The sequence below is a fragment of the Vicia villosa genome, unplaced genomic scaffold (genome assembly GCF_029867415.1).
Source record: "Vicia villosa cultivar HV-30 ecotype Madison, WI unplaced genomic scaffold, Vvil1.0 ctg.002598F_1_1, whole genome shotgun sequence".
In the NCBI taxonomy this organism is placed as follows: domain Eukaryota; kingdom Viridiplantae; phylum Streptophyta; class Magnoliopsida; order Fabales; family Fabaceae; genus Vicia; species Vicia villosa.
Window position 1 is genome coordinate 115,029 of NW_026705980.1, and position 15,429 is coordinate 130,457.

The following is a 15,429-nucleotide window of genomic DNA, read 5'->3' on the forward strand; positions in this document are numbered from 1 at the left end:
CTTTCAAACATACACATTTCTAAATAGTTAAGAAATTCAAATAACTATTTTTTATCTAAGATAAAAAATAATTACTTTATTATGGTTTGATTTAGTTATGAATAAATTGAAATGGTTCGGTTTAAGTGAACTTTTACTGTGATTTGATTCAATTCAGTTCAATTCAGTTTTTTCAATGAACTATACCATGAACAGTCATAGAATTAACTATCATAACCTACCGAGATAAAAAAATTTACTTTATTATGGTTTGGTTTAGTTCTGAGTAAATTAAAATGATTCAGTTTGAGTGAATTTTTACTGTGGTTTGATTCGATTCTATTCAATTTTTTCAATAAACTATACCATAAACAGTCCTAAAATTAACTTTGATAACAAACTAATTAAATTGAACCCAAAAAACATTCTTACTCCAGTTCACAATGTTCTAAACTATCATATTTAAAACTTCAAACTTTATTGAACCATCCATCAACAATTTTCCACCATGATTCTTGAAAGTTTGAGAAGGGAATCATAAACAAATAGTTGTCCAATCAACCATTAACTTGAATTATTAGCAAACCCAACTTGAATTTGTTAAAATACATATTTAATAATCACATCAATTGAATTTTCCTAATGTGAATATTAACCACATTAATTTCACAATTTCAATTAATCTCTAATGAAATGCATCTAACCCCAATATATTTGATTCTTTCATAATAATATCATGGTTTTGTCAAAGATCCAAAACCTATATTTGGTTTTGTTGCAAACTACATGTTCAATTTTAGACAAAAAAAAACTGACATTAAATTTTGGACATTATTATACACAAAAATCATTAACTTTTAGACTAATTATTAATATAATTTTAATTTAATTAAAAAACATTTATTGTTGGTAGTTGATTCATCAAATATAACTAAAAGTATTATAATAAATTTTATTTTAATTGTACATGAAATAAAAAAATTAATTACACTTACCTAATTTTTATTTAATTCGGATAAGTAATTATTATAATTTTTTTTTTTGCTTTATAGCACCGGTTTAGTCCGGTTTTGCGGGGGATCGAACTGTGGTACTCCATACGAAGTCCAGCGCCAATCACTACTGAACCAACGATTGGTTGATAAGTAATTATTTTGGCTAATTGTGATTGGAGGGAGTATTTAATTAGCAGATGGAAGTAAGATTAGGGCAAGATTAACACTAATTGCTTAGTTCTCTTGACTTGACAGTTGAAGTTGAGAAAAGAAGCGAGAGAGGGAAACAAACAAACATCGAAAAGAATAAATACACAAAGAAATCGAAGAGAATGCGATTTTAGGGTTTTGAGGGTTTTTCAACGAATTTGAAATTTCGAGCGAAAATGGCTCTAACGAGCGTGAAAATGTCTGAAGAAGTTTGGTTAACTTGCGCAACTCATGGATTCACCACTGAATCGGAAGAGATCATGGGTCTTCTCCTCGGCGACATCGAGGTATAATCGTTTCTTTCTCATCAAGTTCTTGATTTTCGTTTTCCCCAATTTGCTTCACAATGTTGAATTGAATTCGTTGAAATCGTTAAAGTCTTGATTTTTATTTTCCTCAATGTTGAATTGAATTCGTCAAGTTCTTGATTTTTATTTCCCCCAATTTGCTTCACAATGTTGAATTGAGTTCGTTAATTTGTTGATTTAGCATTCGAAGAATGGGGCTGTGACTGCATTGATATGGGGAGCATCTCCTCAAACAAGGTCTGATCGTAGAAAAGATCGCGTTGAAACTAAACCTGAACAGTTGGCTGCTGCTTCAGCTCTTGCTGATATATCCTTTTTCTTATGAATCTTTGTATATCGTGATATTGCATATTAGATCTAAAATCGGTTTTGTGCGTTGGTTTAAGTTTGCAATGCTATTTGTTTTTTGATAATTTGCTGTTCTTGGTGATGTTGAAGGACTGCCATGGTTGTTTGTTTGTGTCTTTAACTTCATAGCACAGAATGACTGCTTCTACTGGAAGAATAACCAGGGTGATAGGATGGTACCATTCACACCCTCATATTACTGTTTTGCCTTCACATGTTGGTAAGTACTTTTGGGCAACCCATTTCTCATTGTTTGATTTTTTTTTTGTTTGTGTGATTAATATTATGTTTTATTGTTTAAGTTGTTCTTGTTTGGAGTGGATAACTGAAATTACTGAGTCATGTGTCAGCATTTGTGAAATGGAAGATGTTATATTGTATTTTATCTCTTATAGTGGATATTGTTAGTATGGACTTGAGAAATGAGAGAATTGGTAATAGGAAATAGATCAAAATATATATGAAAATGGTGTTTACTGTTTATTCAAAGTATTTGAGAGACCGTGTTATCTCCCACTAAATTCCTATCCAAAACCTAAACAAACTCTAAGTTTTCTTTCCTATTATTTATTGTTTATTATCTCACCCTCTAACTAACTCAATAACAATGGGGGTTACCTATCATTTGGCTTAGAAATTATATGAAGACTGCACATTTTCTAGTGTATGTGTAATTTCATTAAAATAAACAAATTATTGACACATCTGTGACTGGTAGTATGGTATTTAATAGTTACATGTGGTTACTTATTCATATGCACCGCATACACCTCTCCATAAACCACAGAATAATACCATGGGTTCTAATGTAACTTCTCTGACTGACTCAACTTGAGCACTTTGCCTCACACCACATGCAACTACCATTTTCCTATATCTTCTATATATACTTCTCACTTTTTGTATTTAAGGTATATGATACAATGTTTACTGATGCTAGCGATCGAAAATATATGAGGTTTTCTTATATAGTTTTTCAGTTCTGATCATATATGAACGGTAAGTTAAGTTCCCAGAGACCTCCATGAATTAAGTTGAAAGGATTTTTTTATCCGACTTTAAATTTAATTTTGTAAAGATGTTCTCGCTAATCATACATGTGTATGCACTCTGGACTTTTAATGGCACCTCCTCTCCCTCAAAAGTCTTGGATATGTCTGCATACATGTACCCCTTTAGTAACTTTTGACACTAAGATTGTTATAGAGTTGGAGTAGAAAGGATACAACAAAGTTTTTTTTTTTTTAAATGACAACTTATCTTTTTTCTCTATCCATTTATGTTTAATTCAAAGCAACAGTATACAATGAGCATCTTTATTATTTTGTAGATGTGCGGACTCAGGGATTGTATCAACTTCTTGATTCTGGGTTTATTGGGTTGATTTTTTCTTGTTACAATGAAGATGCAACCAAGGTTGGTCACGAACACATGATCATTGTGAGACTTGTATTCTATATGCTCACCAAATTTAACAACAAATAGCTGTGAACTGTAACTGTTTACAGGTAGGGAGAATTCAAGTAATTGCTTTCCAGTCATCTGATGGGAAGCAGAATAACATGTTAAGACCCGTACCACTGTCTCCTGTAAATAGAAGCTCCATTATTAATATTGATTCATCACCAAGTACCTCAGAGAATGTACCAACAAGGTCTAACTTCAAGGCAGATAATTCAGAGCAAGACACTGGCGATTCAAGAAATGCGGGTACTAGTAAGGTATACATTATCTTATATCAAATAGATTTAACACCCTGTGTATAGCATTTTATGGTTGAAGAATAGACAACAGTTTGAAAATCTAGATTACAGTTGAACACACAATTTCAGAACATGTTGCAGCCTATACCAGCTGTAGGGGCTGAGTGTTTGCTGAACAAAACAACCCTTGACACTTTCTAATCTATATTTTTCTGAGTGAAACTCATATTCAAGGTTAACTGGTTAAGACAATTTTTCCTATTATACTGGCTTTGTTATACATCTTTTGTTTATACAGCGGGTGAGGTTGATCTTGTGGAGATGAGTTCAGTCCCTTATGGCTGCCCTACCTGTATAATTGTGCTTGTAATTTTCTGTCCAGGATAAAAATAATTAGGTTTTGTGTGTGTGTGTGTGTTAGAGTTTATGTAACCAAATTTTTTGCTAGGGTGGGGGGAGATCTTTAGAATTGGGGAGTTTCTTCGCTAATGCTGATGCCAACTATCAGGAGAGTAGAAAAGATGCTGGAAACTATCTTCTCACCAATTCAGACACCACCGGAGTTGATGATCCCATGGATATGTCAGAAAGTATGCAGGAAGCTATGCACCGTTCAAATTTGGACACGAGGTATAGAATTTAGATGAGTATGTACTTGACCACTTTGTTGTTTATCCAACCAACAATTGAAGCATGTTTTTAGAATTTGGATTTATCTTGTCCCCTTCCACATAATGGAGCATGGTGGCTGCTGTTTTGCATCTAAAGCCTAACCCCAGGGGACTGAGGGTTAAATGTCTGGATAGCTGTAATGTACTTGCCATTGGAGACGTAAATTAGAAAGAGTAAGGGGAGGGCCCTGATATCCGTTCTTATTGTAAAAATTGTCACATGCATGTATGAACATAATCTCTAACCTGTCTTAAGTTCCCTTCTATGCTCCTCAGTCTGATTCTACTACCTTTGCATATGAAGCTTTCTTAGGAACAGTTACATTGTTCCACCAAGCTATATGACATGTCTATAACAACACTACACTGTAAATTTTTCATTAAGAAATATACTCGTGCTGAGAGACAGGAATTCTGTGTGCGCTTCTTGACATATTTGTTAGTTAGATTTTGAATGACAAATGGAAGTTATTACTGTAGAAAAGCCCTTAAATATAAAAAGGAGAATTTCATTTTTCTGTATTCTGTTGTATTATGACTGTTCAGTTATACCACGTCTAATCTTTTCTGAGTCTAACTTTTTGGGTTTCAAAATAACACGTGTTTGGTGGCAGTGGTGCAGAGTTTGTAAGAAAAGAAATCCCCCTCTATGTTTTGCCATCTTTGTCTCTTGTCAACCTTGATTCACCACTATCATCATACACGGATCTGCAACATGTACTATTTGAAGAGGAGCGGACCGCATATAATCAGGCCATCTTACAAAATACAAGGTGATATTTGATAAACTATATACACTCACTTAGTGCATATATGAAATTTTAATGAAACATTCTTTTTGGGTTAGATTAAAGCATTGAATTTATTGAATTTGATATCAGCTGTATTGAAATGTTCCTAATTTCCCATGCCATTTGTTTGTACTTTGTAGGGACGGGAAAACACATCCACTCACTTTCATACACCACACTTCTACTTATCAGGCTTCCTTATGCAAGTTGATTGAATATTGGTCAGAGCAAGATGTCCATTTGTTTTATCTCTTCTTTTTCTTGGTTTGTTCTTTCATTAAAGAATTACTTCTTTTTGATACAGTTTAAGTCCTGCAATAAACGCACTTCAAGATCGACTCAGGGAGAATGAATTTCGGGTATATATATCATTTTTTCTAAGTTGCACTCTAATTGATTTTCTTGGACCATATTGTCAGTTTCTATAAGGCCTTAATTTATCCTCTGAAATTGTATTTCAAACTCTGTTACTTTTATTTATAGAAGGCCTTAATTTAGGTTCTGAAAAATCAGCACTAAGTTGGCTAGCCTCTTCTTCTATCATGTACCCAGCAAATTTGAGATTTCTGGTTTTTCCAGCGCTAACATTTGTTTAACCATCTTCACTGATTCTTGCCCATGTTTTTGACTTACAGTTAGCAGTTCTGAGTGAAGAAGCCAAGAGTATGGAGGTGGAGGCGTCTATGTCTAGAGGGACTGAAGCAAGTGTGGGATCTCCCCGTCGAATTGCATCTCCTACACAACAAGGAAATTTGTCTCCTCGTCAGAGAAACTCACCGGGTTCAGGTGAATCTCCTGGTTCGAAAAGTGTATCCAGTCCTAGTAGCCGGAGCAAAAGAGGATAGTAACATTGAATTCTCTTTGGATGTACTGCTTCAAACGACATGACAATGATGATTAGTGATGATTTTGCTAGAGTGGTACATACATAGAATGTACATGGTAATGGTGTTACACTTCACAAAGTTTGGTAGTTTGAAAATGATGCTAAATGGAATATTTTGCTAGTTGGAGTCGTTTACCTGTTGTATAATACTTGAAAGAACAAATTGAAACGATCAATTACATTCATGGTTGGTTTAGAGGCTTGTCAAAATTAAACAGGACTATACGGGAGTTTATCAAATTAAATTGACATGATAAATTCGATAATCTAAAACAAAATAATAGTTGAATAGTTAATGTCCTTTGTAGCTTCTGGAAATTGAAATTCGGACACTCATTTTATAACAAAATAATTTCAATAGAGAAACACCTTCAACTTTGTCAAAAAAAAAATCAATTCAGATTCTAATTTTTGGATATACCCCTATTAAAATCAAATTTCACTATGCATAAATTTCACACATTGACTTGGATATGTGTTTCGTCACACGATGGTTAAAAATGGGGTGAATTTAAATTTTAAAATTTGGACAAACACCAAAACAATATTTGCATTTTTTTTGTAAACAACAAAGTTAAGAGAAACAAAGATTTACATTTGAATTCCACGCTTCTATACTACAAAGAGTTTCACCACTCTAGTACATCCACCATTCTCAAGCCATGAATTTAGCCTTCTCTATTATATTCAAAATTTCCAAAGTACTATCGTTAAAAGAGAATGTTATTCCTACTTAAACAAATGGCTTTACAAACCGCTAACCAAATAATTAAAGACCATCTAACCCTGATTCACAAAATTGAAGAAAGTGTCAAGTGAACGTCTCTTGCTCAAACGGCTCCACTAAGCCGTATAATTAAACAAACAAATGAATGTTTTGCAAAAACTCAATAGACTTATATCTGAACAGGACTTTGAATCTCAATCCAAAATTTAAGTAGAAGTAAGAAATCTTTGTTTTCTTTGTGAATCAGACCATGATTTACAAACTATAAACTAAACTTTCTGTTTCCTTTAAGAATGTAGGTTAATAACAACCTTGCTGTAGGCCCACATGTACATCAGTATGACATTCTTGCAAATAAATTGGCAGATAAAGCACAAAAAAATCCATCAACCAAATACATCCAGAACTATTTTAAAATGATGCAATGTTTGTGTTGCAGCAGCCAGCTATCACAACTGCATTTGTAAAACCGCATCAGACGACAACATACTCAGTTCAAAAACATGAATATGGATCATATCCTCACGTTTACAAAATTTTGATAACCAACAGCTATTCCATAAAATAATTTGACGAGCCAATATAAAATACTTTTTATATTTGATTCATTGAAATAAACTCACCACAATATTTTTATTGAGTGTGTCCCTTTCCGCAAAGGTCTCTTTGAGAGTAATCTTACCGAGTTCGCTATGCATTGTGGTTTGAGCCATCAAAATAACAACAAGTGAGATTCTTAACCGAGAAAAAAATAGAAGAATGAAGAAGTTCAGAAAATGACGTAATTAATAACAGTTCAGAAAATAAATTAGTAATTATTAGTGGAAAATAGAAATGTGTACTTTGAAAACAAAATAAATAACTATTAGAAACGTAACCAAAAAGAATAAAATAAATATTTAATTTAATTAAATAATTTTTTAAATGAGATTTTTCCTCTTTTATCATATGTGTCTCACTTGCCCAAATATTCATCCTATTTTATTATTATATTGTATGATAACTAATAGTAGAAGTATCCTGAGTCACAAATAAAATGCGATTATTATTCCCGAGTCAAAAATAAAATGCAATATATGATTGTGGGACCAAACGAATCCAAGTTTGGAGCGCAGCTGTAACCGTCAACATTCATCTCTCTCTCAACTCTGAAACTAACTCTTTCTATGTTTACGGGATTCGAACGGAGCCTCACTCTTCTCTTTGCCGATCACCGTCACCGCCTCTTCGCTTCACAATAACAATTTTCTGCCATTTTTTCCCTTCCAATGGCTTCATGTGAGTTTTCCTTATTCTTCTTTCAACACTTTTTTTCACTCAATCATTACTATTACAATTGCTATTTTTTTATTTTATTCAAATGTAGCGTTTATTGATTTGCATGTTCTCTCTCTGCAATCTCATAACTATATGTAATGTGATATCAAAAACTTATGGATGTTCTTGCTCTGCATTTGTAAATCGTTTACTGAATTGTTGTTTAGACGGAAGGAACAATGCGATCTTTGAATAATGCCTCTAACGGATTTTCAGATTAAGTTTTTTTTTCTTCGTTATCTAATATTATATATTATTGGACTAGTGATGTTATATATGTGTTGTATTGATTTTGGATTTGTACCAAAGTTTCGCATGACGACTTTCGCGATTTCGGTCCGTACATGTGTTTGTAATAGTAATTGCAGTCGTTGCAGTGTGAAATAATGATAATTTATTTTTTTACCATAGAAACGGTGAATAACTAGAAAAGGATTGGCACCTTCTGAAACCGGTTTGTTGCGGCCACGGTTTTTTAAAACCTTGATGGCTACAAACTACAAAGTGATTATAATTACAGTAGATTATTGAAAAATTCAAATGACAGTTTAAACCCTAGGGACTTTGAAGGAAGGATTTGAGAAGCTCCTTAATTAAGGGTTTATCCTATACATTAAGGGTTTATTCTATAAATACTAATGTATAAGTTGTTTTACAATAAAAGAAAATGAGAGAAAACTTCTCTTAAGAACGCTATTTTTAAAAGCTTTGTAATAAAAAATTGAAAATAATTTTAGAGGTATAGAATTGATTTTGGAATGATTTTGAGGTGTTTGGTTCTTCTAAAGTATAATTGATTTTACCTCAAAAATTAATTATACTCGAAGCTAAAATTTGTAGTTTTTGAGTTTAAACATGATTTTTATATTAAAATTTACTCTTCAATCCAATTTTTGAGGCAATACCAATATACTAAGATAACATATGATATGATTCTCCAAGGTAGAAAAAGTAAGAGTTGCCTTTAAATACAAAGGTTGCAATCCATTATAATACTTAACCTATTTTTTTTCTACCATGGAGAATCATTATGTTGTCTTAGTATATTGGTATTGCACATGCAAATGGTGGAAGTCTGGAATTTGTTCTTAGACCTTGGAATGGTTTTTTTTTTTTTATGTACCCTGAAAATGGTGGTTATTTGTGTCTTTAATTTTATGACAGGTAACTTTGGGACACAAAATGTCAAAGTATTGAACTTGCACTTTGGTCAAAAAAGAGTTGGGCTTTTGCAACATTTTGGTCCTAGAAGTTGGATCAGTAGGAAGCCACTGCAGTACACTAGTTTGGTTGCATCTCCACAGACAGTTAGATATTTAACCTCGTCTAATGAACAATCGCAAGAGATCGAACGTAAGTTCTTTATGGGTGATAGAAATGCCATTGTTCTATTAGTCAATTTTTTTAAGCCTATTAAAAAATCCCTATCACCTATGATTTGTAGCGCATGTCCTACTTAGGACTACAGAAACGATCTGAAGACTTTTTGCAACTATGTTGATGTCGTATTGTGTGTGCATTATAGTAAAATGTGTACGCACTTATACGCATGAAGTACATCCAACATTACATTATAAATCATATTATATGGATACATATTTGGGGCTGTCAATAATAATAGCATGTCAATTCTCAACTCATTTTGCTAGCTAATGCAATGGACATAGCTATTTGAAAGGACCTAGTCTGGTTTCTTGTCTGTTTTGTTTCTTTTTCATTGTTGCAAAATGAAAATATGGTAAATGTTTTGGAGTTTGGCTCATTCATATACTTGAATTTAGATTATGTTAGAATTTCTAGTAACATCTTGGCTAGAGAGGGGATTCGCTTGCTCCGGAAGTTTTATTGATCACAACTTAAGCATTATACAGAGGAGCACTATCTCCTTTCATACTGGAAATTCCAGTTTAGCTACGCAATTTGCAAAAGTCAAATCATAAACGGTCCCTCCCAATGCTTCTATTTATTTAAGGTTGGAAACAACAATACTAACTAAAAGAATAAAACTAACTAAAACAAAAATAACAACGGGCAAGAAGATCTAACACTAAAGCCTAAATACACATTAATCTCTATTTTGAATTTCCCCCTTCTTTCTAGAATAAGCCTTTAGAAAAGATATTCATTAGGAATCAGTAAGCCTTTGCTGGTGCATCTCCAACCTTGACAACAGCCTCAATCTCGATTGTTGGTTCATCTTCAGCATCTGCAACTATGCACTGATCTTTGCATCTTTCTTGTTTTATCAGCATTGTTTCAATTGACTAGTTTAATTTCAAATTTATTTTTTCATTGCTGACACCAAATCCATTGGACTAGTCTCATCGCCCAACTTACTTGCCCAGCAACAAGATTCTTGGCAGCTGTCTCCTTCATAAATGTGTTCTTCTTGCTGTGACAGATAGTTTTTAGGGAAGGTTGAGCCTCCTACTTGTTTCACTCATCCAAAACTTTGCTTGGAACCTGGAAATTTTACTGAAAACAAATGACTGTTTTATTGAAAGATAAAGAAAGAACTAGAAAGAAAGAATAGGAGAAAGATCTCTCTTCCAAGGGCCCCCCTTCCTACAATTGAGCCATTGCTTTGCTCTATTCACCCCAAAAAAATACAAATCTTAATGATATCCCTTCTCTAACTCATTAAACTCCTATTTGTACGTGATAACCCTATAACTACCCCATTAGCTAATAAATTCCCTAACTAACTCCGTATCCTATATCCTAACAGATTCATAGGAGCTTCTCTTTCCAACTGCCTACACTAGTGGAATTGATTTTTTTTAGAAACTACATCATGTACTGTTCCACGTAGGTTGTTTTTCAAAATTCTGTTATTTTTTTTATCAGGACTCTGTTGGTTTATGCCAATATGGAATTTCTTTCAACATACTGATATGCTAATGCATTCATTCTTTGATCTGATTCACATTCAAAATTGGGCTTAAACTGACAGTTCCATTATTATTATTTCTGAACACTGAAACTGTTAAATTACTATTTAGAACGATTAAAATTTTGCATGTGACGAAGTCTATTAACTTGATATGTATACCATAGTCTGATTTCTATTGACTTTCCTTTTTTGATGATGCAATAGCTGTTTCAAAATCAGTAGATGGTTCTGAAGAGATTAAACCTTCTGGTTTAACAAGCAATTATTTTCCCAATTTTAATGAGGTTAGTGCATAGTAAATGTCATCATCTATTCTCTTCTCTTCTCAGTTGTCACTAGCAATCATAAGTCAAGCATCAATAAAACACATCCTAATTGATGATTTTATTATACAGTCTTCATCTATTAGCTTGTTCGGTTTCCCACCATGGTTTTACATGATTTCCCTCAAGCCGTTTCGATAATTCATGTTCTGAAATTTTAAAACCTATATTACTTCAATCTCTTTGCAGGTGGAATTCCTCCTCACAAACTTATGCGACACAACTTCAATTGCAGAACTTGAATTAAAAGTAAGCTATCATCCTTGCTGACCAATGAATTTTATTCTCTTCTTAAGCATAATATTTTTCATGTTATCTCTCATAAGCCCATTAATTAGGTACTCTATTAAATCTTCATCTCTTTGTTGTTTCTTCTTCATTCCCATCTGCCCAACCTCCAAATGATATCAGCTTGATGGATTTCACCTGCGTGTAGTGAGGGGTTTGACTGAAAATACTACAACCCTTCCTCTTCCAATTCTCGCTCCTGAAAGTATAAATTCCACCGATGAAGTACCTCAACCAAACGGGTTGGTTTCTACATCGTCATCATTGACCATCTTCAAGCCAGCACCTTCTTCAATATCTATCCAGGGATTCCTAGACAAAGCTGCAGATGAAGGGTTGGTGATAATTCAATCTCCAAAGGTAAGAATCTAAAACAAATAGTATTTCTCATCCCTTTCAATAATATATTCTAAAACCATAGAGCAGGTGGGCTACTTCAGAACATCTCGAACCATAAAGGGAAAACGTGCTCCTTCTAGATGTAAAGAGGTACACTTCAAGGCCTATGTGTATGTTGAGAAATCTACCATTTCAAAAAATAGTTTTTGATTGTGTGACGTGTCAATTTTTTTACAGATGCATAAGGTTGAGGAGGGGAAAGTGATTTGTTACATTGAACAGCTTGGTGGACAACTGCCAGTTCAGGTTTTTGTTAAAAACATTCCCTTAGCTTTTCCAAATTCCTATGTTACGTTATTTATTTAGTTACAAGTACTACTATAACTAACTATTGCAATGCCAATCACTCTTTTTTTTCCCTTCACATTTCTTTCTAGTCTGACGTATCTGGGGAGATCATCAAGATTTTAAGAGAGGATGGTGGTTAGTTAGTTACCTCAATTTTTTGTTTATTCATTGTTTAATATTTATAGAGTCTCTTGTGGGTTTTGATCATCACTTTGTGTGTGTGTGTGTCTTGTCCACAGATCATGTTGGTTATGGTGACGCACTTATAGCAGTTTTGCCGTCATTTCCTGGAATAAAGACGCTTCAATAAATCTTTCATATGCATCTTTCACATTTCACATTGAAGCCGCGTGTGGTGTGGTGGTGACACGCGTCGGTATCCAACACTCACATATCATTACATTCACTTATTTGATTTTTTTTAATTAGTATCAGTGTCGACACGTCCATGTATGTCTCGTCTTGGGTGTCTCTGTTCGGTGTATGTGAGTGCTTCATAGTATGTTTCTGATTTTGTTTCTTTTGTTCTTTGGACAAATGCATAATTTCCCTGTACTTATCTGATACTTTAAGAACAAGTTATATGGTAGTCCAATAGAATATATTCCATGCAGTATTTTGCACTCATAAAATGAGGCTCTTTTTTTTTACAAAAGAAAATACAAAGATAAAATATCAACCCTGCTATCTTATTCTTTCTCATTAATTTTCTATTTCTAATAATAGTCTTCGCATTTTCGTTTGCAAATAGCCTCCTATTGAAAACAAATAGAAATTGATTTATTTATAAGATTGCTGTGAGAGTCAAAATAATGGTACACATGACAACTTTGTTATGGAGGTTCGGCAACTTGTGCGTAAATTTCCAAGAGCAGAAGGTTATGGTACACATGACAAATTGGGAATTACTTGAGTCACCCTAAAATTTACGACCACTCTTGTGAAAAATTAAAAATATTTTTAAAATTCGAAAATGTATCTTATCATATACACACTATTCATTCTTTTTTAGTCATGTTTTAATTTTATGACTAAATTTATTTTAAAAATGTATTTTCAGAATGTTTTCAAAAATATATTTTTGAAGAAAATTTCTCACCCCACCCCATAGCATTTAGGCGCACCACCAGATTGACAAATTTGTTCTCGTATTTCCGTAGATGGATCTCCAGAAGCACCCTTTTTTGTTTACGTTTACTTTGTTCCGTAGGTGCACCTACGGAAGCATTCCGTGGATGGATCCACGAAAACAGACAAGAACAGAAGCATTTTGAACCATAAAAGACCCATGCATTGATTCATTGATTAATCGATATTACAACGAAATTTCAAATAGAATATTGAGAAAGCTAATAGATCTAAGAAATTACAACAGTTAAAACAATGTCATCTAATCCATGCATCATTTGAATGCAATCCATGTCGAATTTCACTTGAACCCACCAACGTTCCGTTTTTCCGGTCTCAAACGAGGTCCTTGTTCTAAGCCTCTGGATCCTTTTGATTTCTTCTTCGGGTTTGTACTCCTCCTCTAAAAAAGACATGATATTCCTCTTGAGTTGGTCGAAGGAATGGATATTCCAAAACTTCACCGGCACGGGGGTTTGACGGGAGAGAAAATGACATGCCCATCCCTTATGCGGTATCCCAGTTCAGGATCAGGACGCTTCATTGATGTTCGGTGACATCCATCCGGCCAAATACGAGACATTTTTGTGTTTGTGTTTAGGATTTGTGTTTGTGTTTGTGTGTAATGCAAACCTAGAAACCCCAAATTTATAGAAGCATTTGGAGACTATGGACCACACAAACTCTGTCACAGAAAGTTCCGTAGATATATCCACGGAAGGGTTTTGTAATTCCCCTTTCCGTAGATGCATATACGGTAAACACCCATAAATTTTTAAATTAGCACCTCCCGTAGATGCATCTACGGAAGTTTCTCTGTTTATTTTTTCAACAGAAGCAATGCAGTAGCTAGCAGTAGTGAGAAAAAGGAAAAGTGCATAAACACATAAACACATAAAGTAAGACTTGACAAAAAAGGATTATATTGCAATGTTATAGAATGTATATATTACACTTTGAAACTACATAAATACATCAAAAGAGTTATCGCCGGCTAAACCTATTGGAGGTTCTAATCTTAACTTTTTGACATTTGATTCCTTCTCGGTGTTGTTCAACCTTTCAAAATCGTGCATCCTATCCACAAAACGGTCCGGCCACGTATCGACAACTTCGGTGTGATAAAGTGCCCATTCTGGTGAAGTAGGAGGTATCGGACATCCCGGTTTCAAGTAAACTTGCACCAAAAAGTTTGAGTCTTGGAGTGATATAAGGTATTGATGAAGTAGGGTTTTTAGGGTGTGGAGTATGTGGTGTTTGGAGAAATGAAACAATGGAGGGAGTGATCATGCTGATTCAAACTATATCAGACACTTCCGTAGATGCATCCATGGAAGAATGTGGCGCTAAGAGCATTCCAAAGATGCATCTACGGAATAATCTCTGAACTGATTTTATGTGTATTTTCTCTCAATATATACTAGTATATTAAACTCCTGTAGATACATCTACGGGAGGAATCAAATTTTTTCAAAATATGGGGTGCTTCCAGTGATTCATCTACGGAAACTGGGGGTAAAAATAAAAATTCATGTGGTGTGTAAGAGATCCATGTGGTTGATTGAGAATTTTTTTTTTTTAAAAATTTGGGTAATGAGTTGAGTATTTCACTCATCTATTAAAAAACTGTTGTGAATTCAATGCCAAGAACAAAGTATAAAACAAGGAAGAAGAGGAACACAAGAATTGGTTATAACTGCTATTCTTTCACTTTCTCTTAAAACAAGATTACAAGTTTACAAGAATAACAAATAACCTCTCTCACCCTAAATTAGGATTTGCAGCTTAGCAATGATGAGAGACTAGTATGCTATTTATAATAAAACCTAACATACTAACTAATGGGCTTTTTCAGCAAGGCCCATTACACAAGCCAACTTAATAAACAAGCTAACTTAACAAATTAGGGTTTAAACACTAAAACCTAATTTAACATGCTAACAACTCTAGCATCTTCGACATCTGCATGCTAGACCCATCTTCGACTACAGCATGCACACTTCGACACTAGCATGTGAACAATCCTTCGACTTCATGCTTAACTCTGTCGAACTGTCGAACCAAGAAGCTACCCTTCGACAATACTAGAGTTCGATCCAATATCTCACAAATCTCCACCTTGGACCTAACTCTACAACGTCAAGGAACAAACTAGCTTTCTTCATGCAGCTTTAT

The 15,429-nt window shown here is 33.9% G+C and overlaps 2 protein-coding genes across 3 annotated transcripts; both read left to right on the forward strand.

The window, feature by feature from the left end:
* The first annotated feature begins 1,218 nt into the window (after positions 1-1,218).
* On the forward strand, positions 1,219-6,087 carry LOC131639338 (uncharacterized). 2 transcript variants are annotated; one of them, XM_058909841.1, is made up of 10 exons: positions 1,219-1,471; positions 1,674-1,799; positions 1,973-2,060; positions 3,171-3,256; positions 3,349-3,561; positions 3,992-4,173; positions 4,829-4,987; positions 5,146-5,226; positions 5,310-5,364; positions 5,641-6,087. In XM_058909841.1, the coding sequence occupies exons 1-10, from the start codon at positions 1,361-1,363 to the stop codon at positions 5,848-5,850; spliced, it is 1,311 nt and encodes a 436-aa protein (XP_058765824.1). In that variant the 5' UTR covers positions 1,219-1,360; the 3' UTR covers positions 5,851-6,087. The 2 variants fall into 2 exon arrangements, with proteins under 2 accessions (XP_058765824.1, XP_058765825.1); XM_058909842.1 differs by having other exon boundaries at positions 1,221-1,471; positions 4,052-4,173.
* A 1,589-nt stretch (positions 6,088-7,676) lies between these two features.
* On the forward strand, positions 7,677-12,802 carry LOC131639346 (uncharacterized). The gene is made up of 9 exons (XM_058909853.1): positions 7,677-7,896; positions 9,100-9,288; positions 11,033-11,112; positions 11,341-11,400; positions 11,563-11,799; positions 11,866-11,928; positions 12,016-12,084; positions 12,216-12,261; positions 12,366-12,802. Exons 1-9 carry the CDS (start codon positions 7,887-7,889, stop codon positions 12,434-12,436), a joined length of 825 nt encoding a protein of 274 aa, XP_058765836.1. The 5' UTR covers positions 7,677-7,886; the 3' UTR covers positions 12,437-12,802.
* Positions 12,803-15,429: the final 2,627 nt, after the last annotated feature.

Bases quoted from the DNA above. Each gene is read 5' to 3' on its own strand.
- LOC131639338 (XM_058909841.1), top strand. From the start codon at position 1,361: ATGGCTCTAACGAGCGTGAAAATGTCTGAAGAAGTTTGGTTAACTTGC. The intron at 1,472-1,673 runs GTATAATCGTTT...TTGTTGATTTAG, and splicing joins TTCTCCTCGGCGACATCGAG to CATTCGAAGAATGGGGCTGT. The intron at 4,988-5,145 runs GTGATATTTGAT...TGTACTTTGTAG, and splicing joins GCCATCTTACAAAATACAAG to GGACGGGAAAACACATCCAC.
- LOC131639346 (XM_058909853.1), top strand. The intron at 11,113-11,340 runs GTTAGTGCATAG...ATCTCTTTGCAG, and splicing joins ATTTTCCCAATTTTAATGAG to GTGGAATTCCTCCTCACAAA. The intron at 12,262-12,365 runs GTTAGTTAGTTA...TCTTGTCCACAG, and splicing joins GATTTTAAGAGAGGATGGTG to ATCATGTTGGTTATGGTGAC.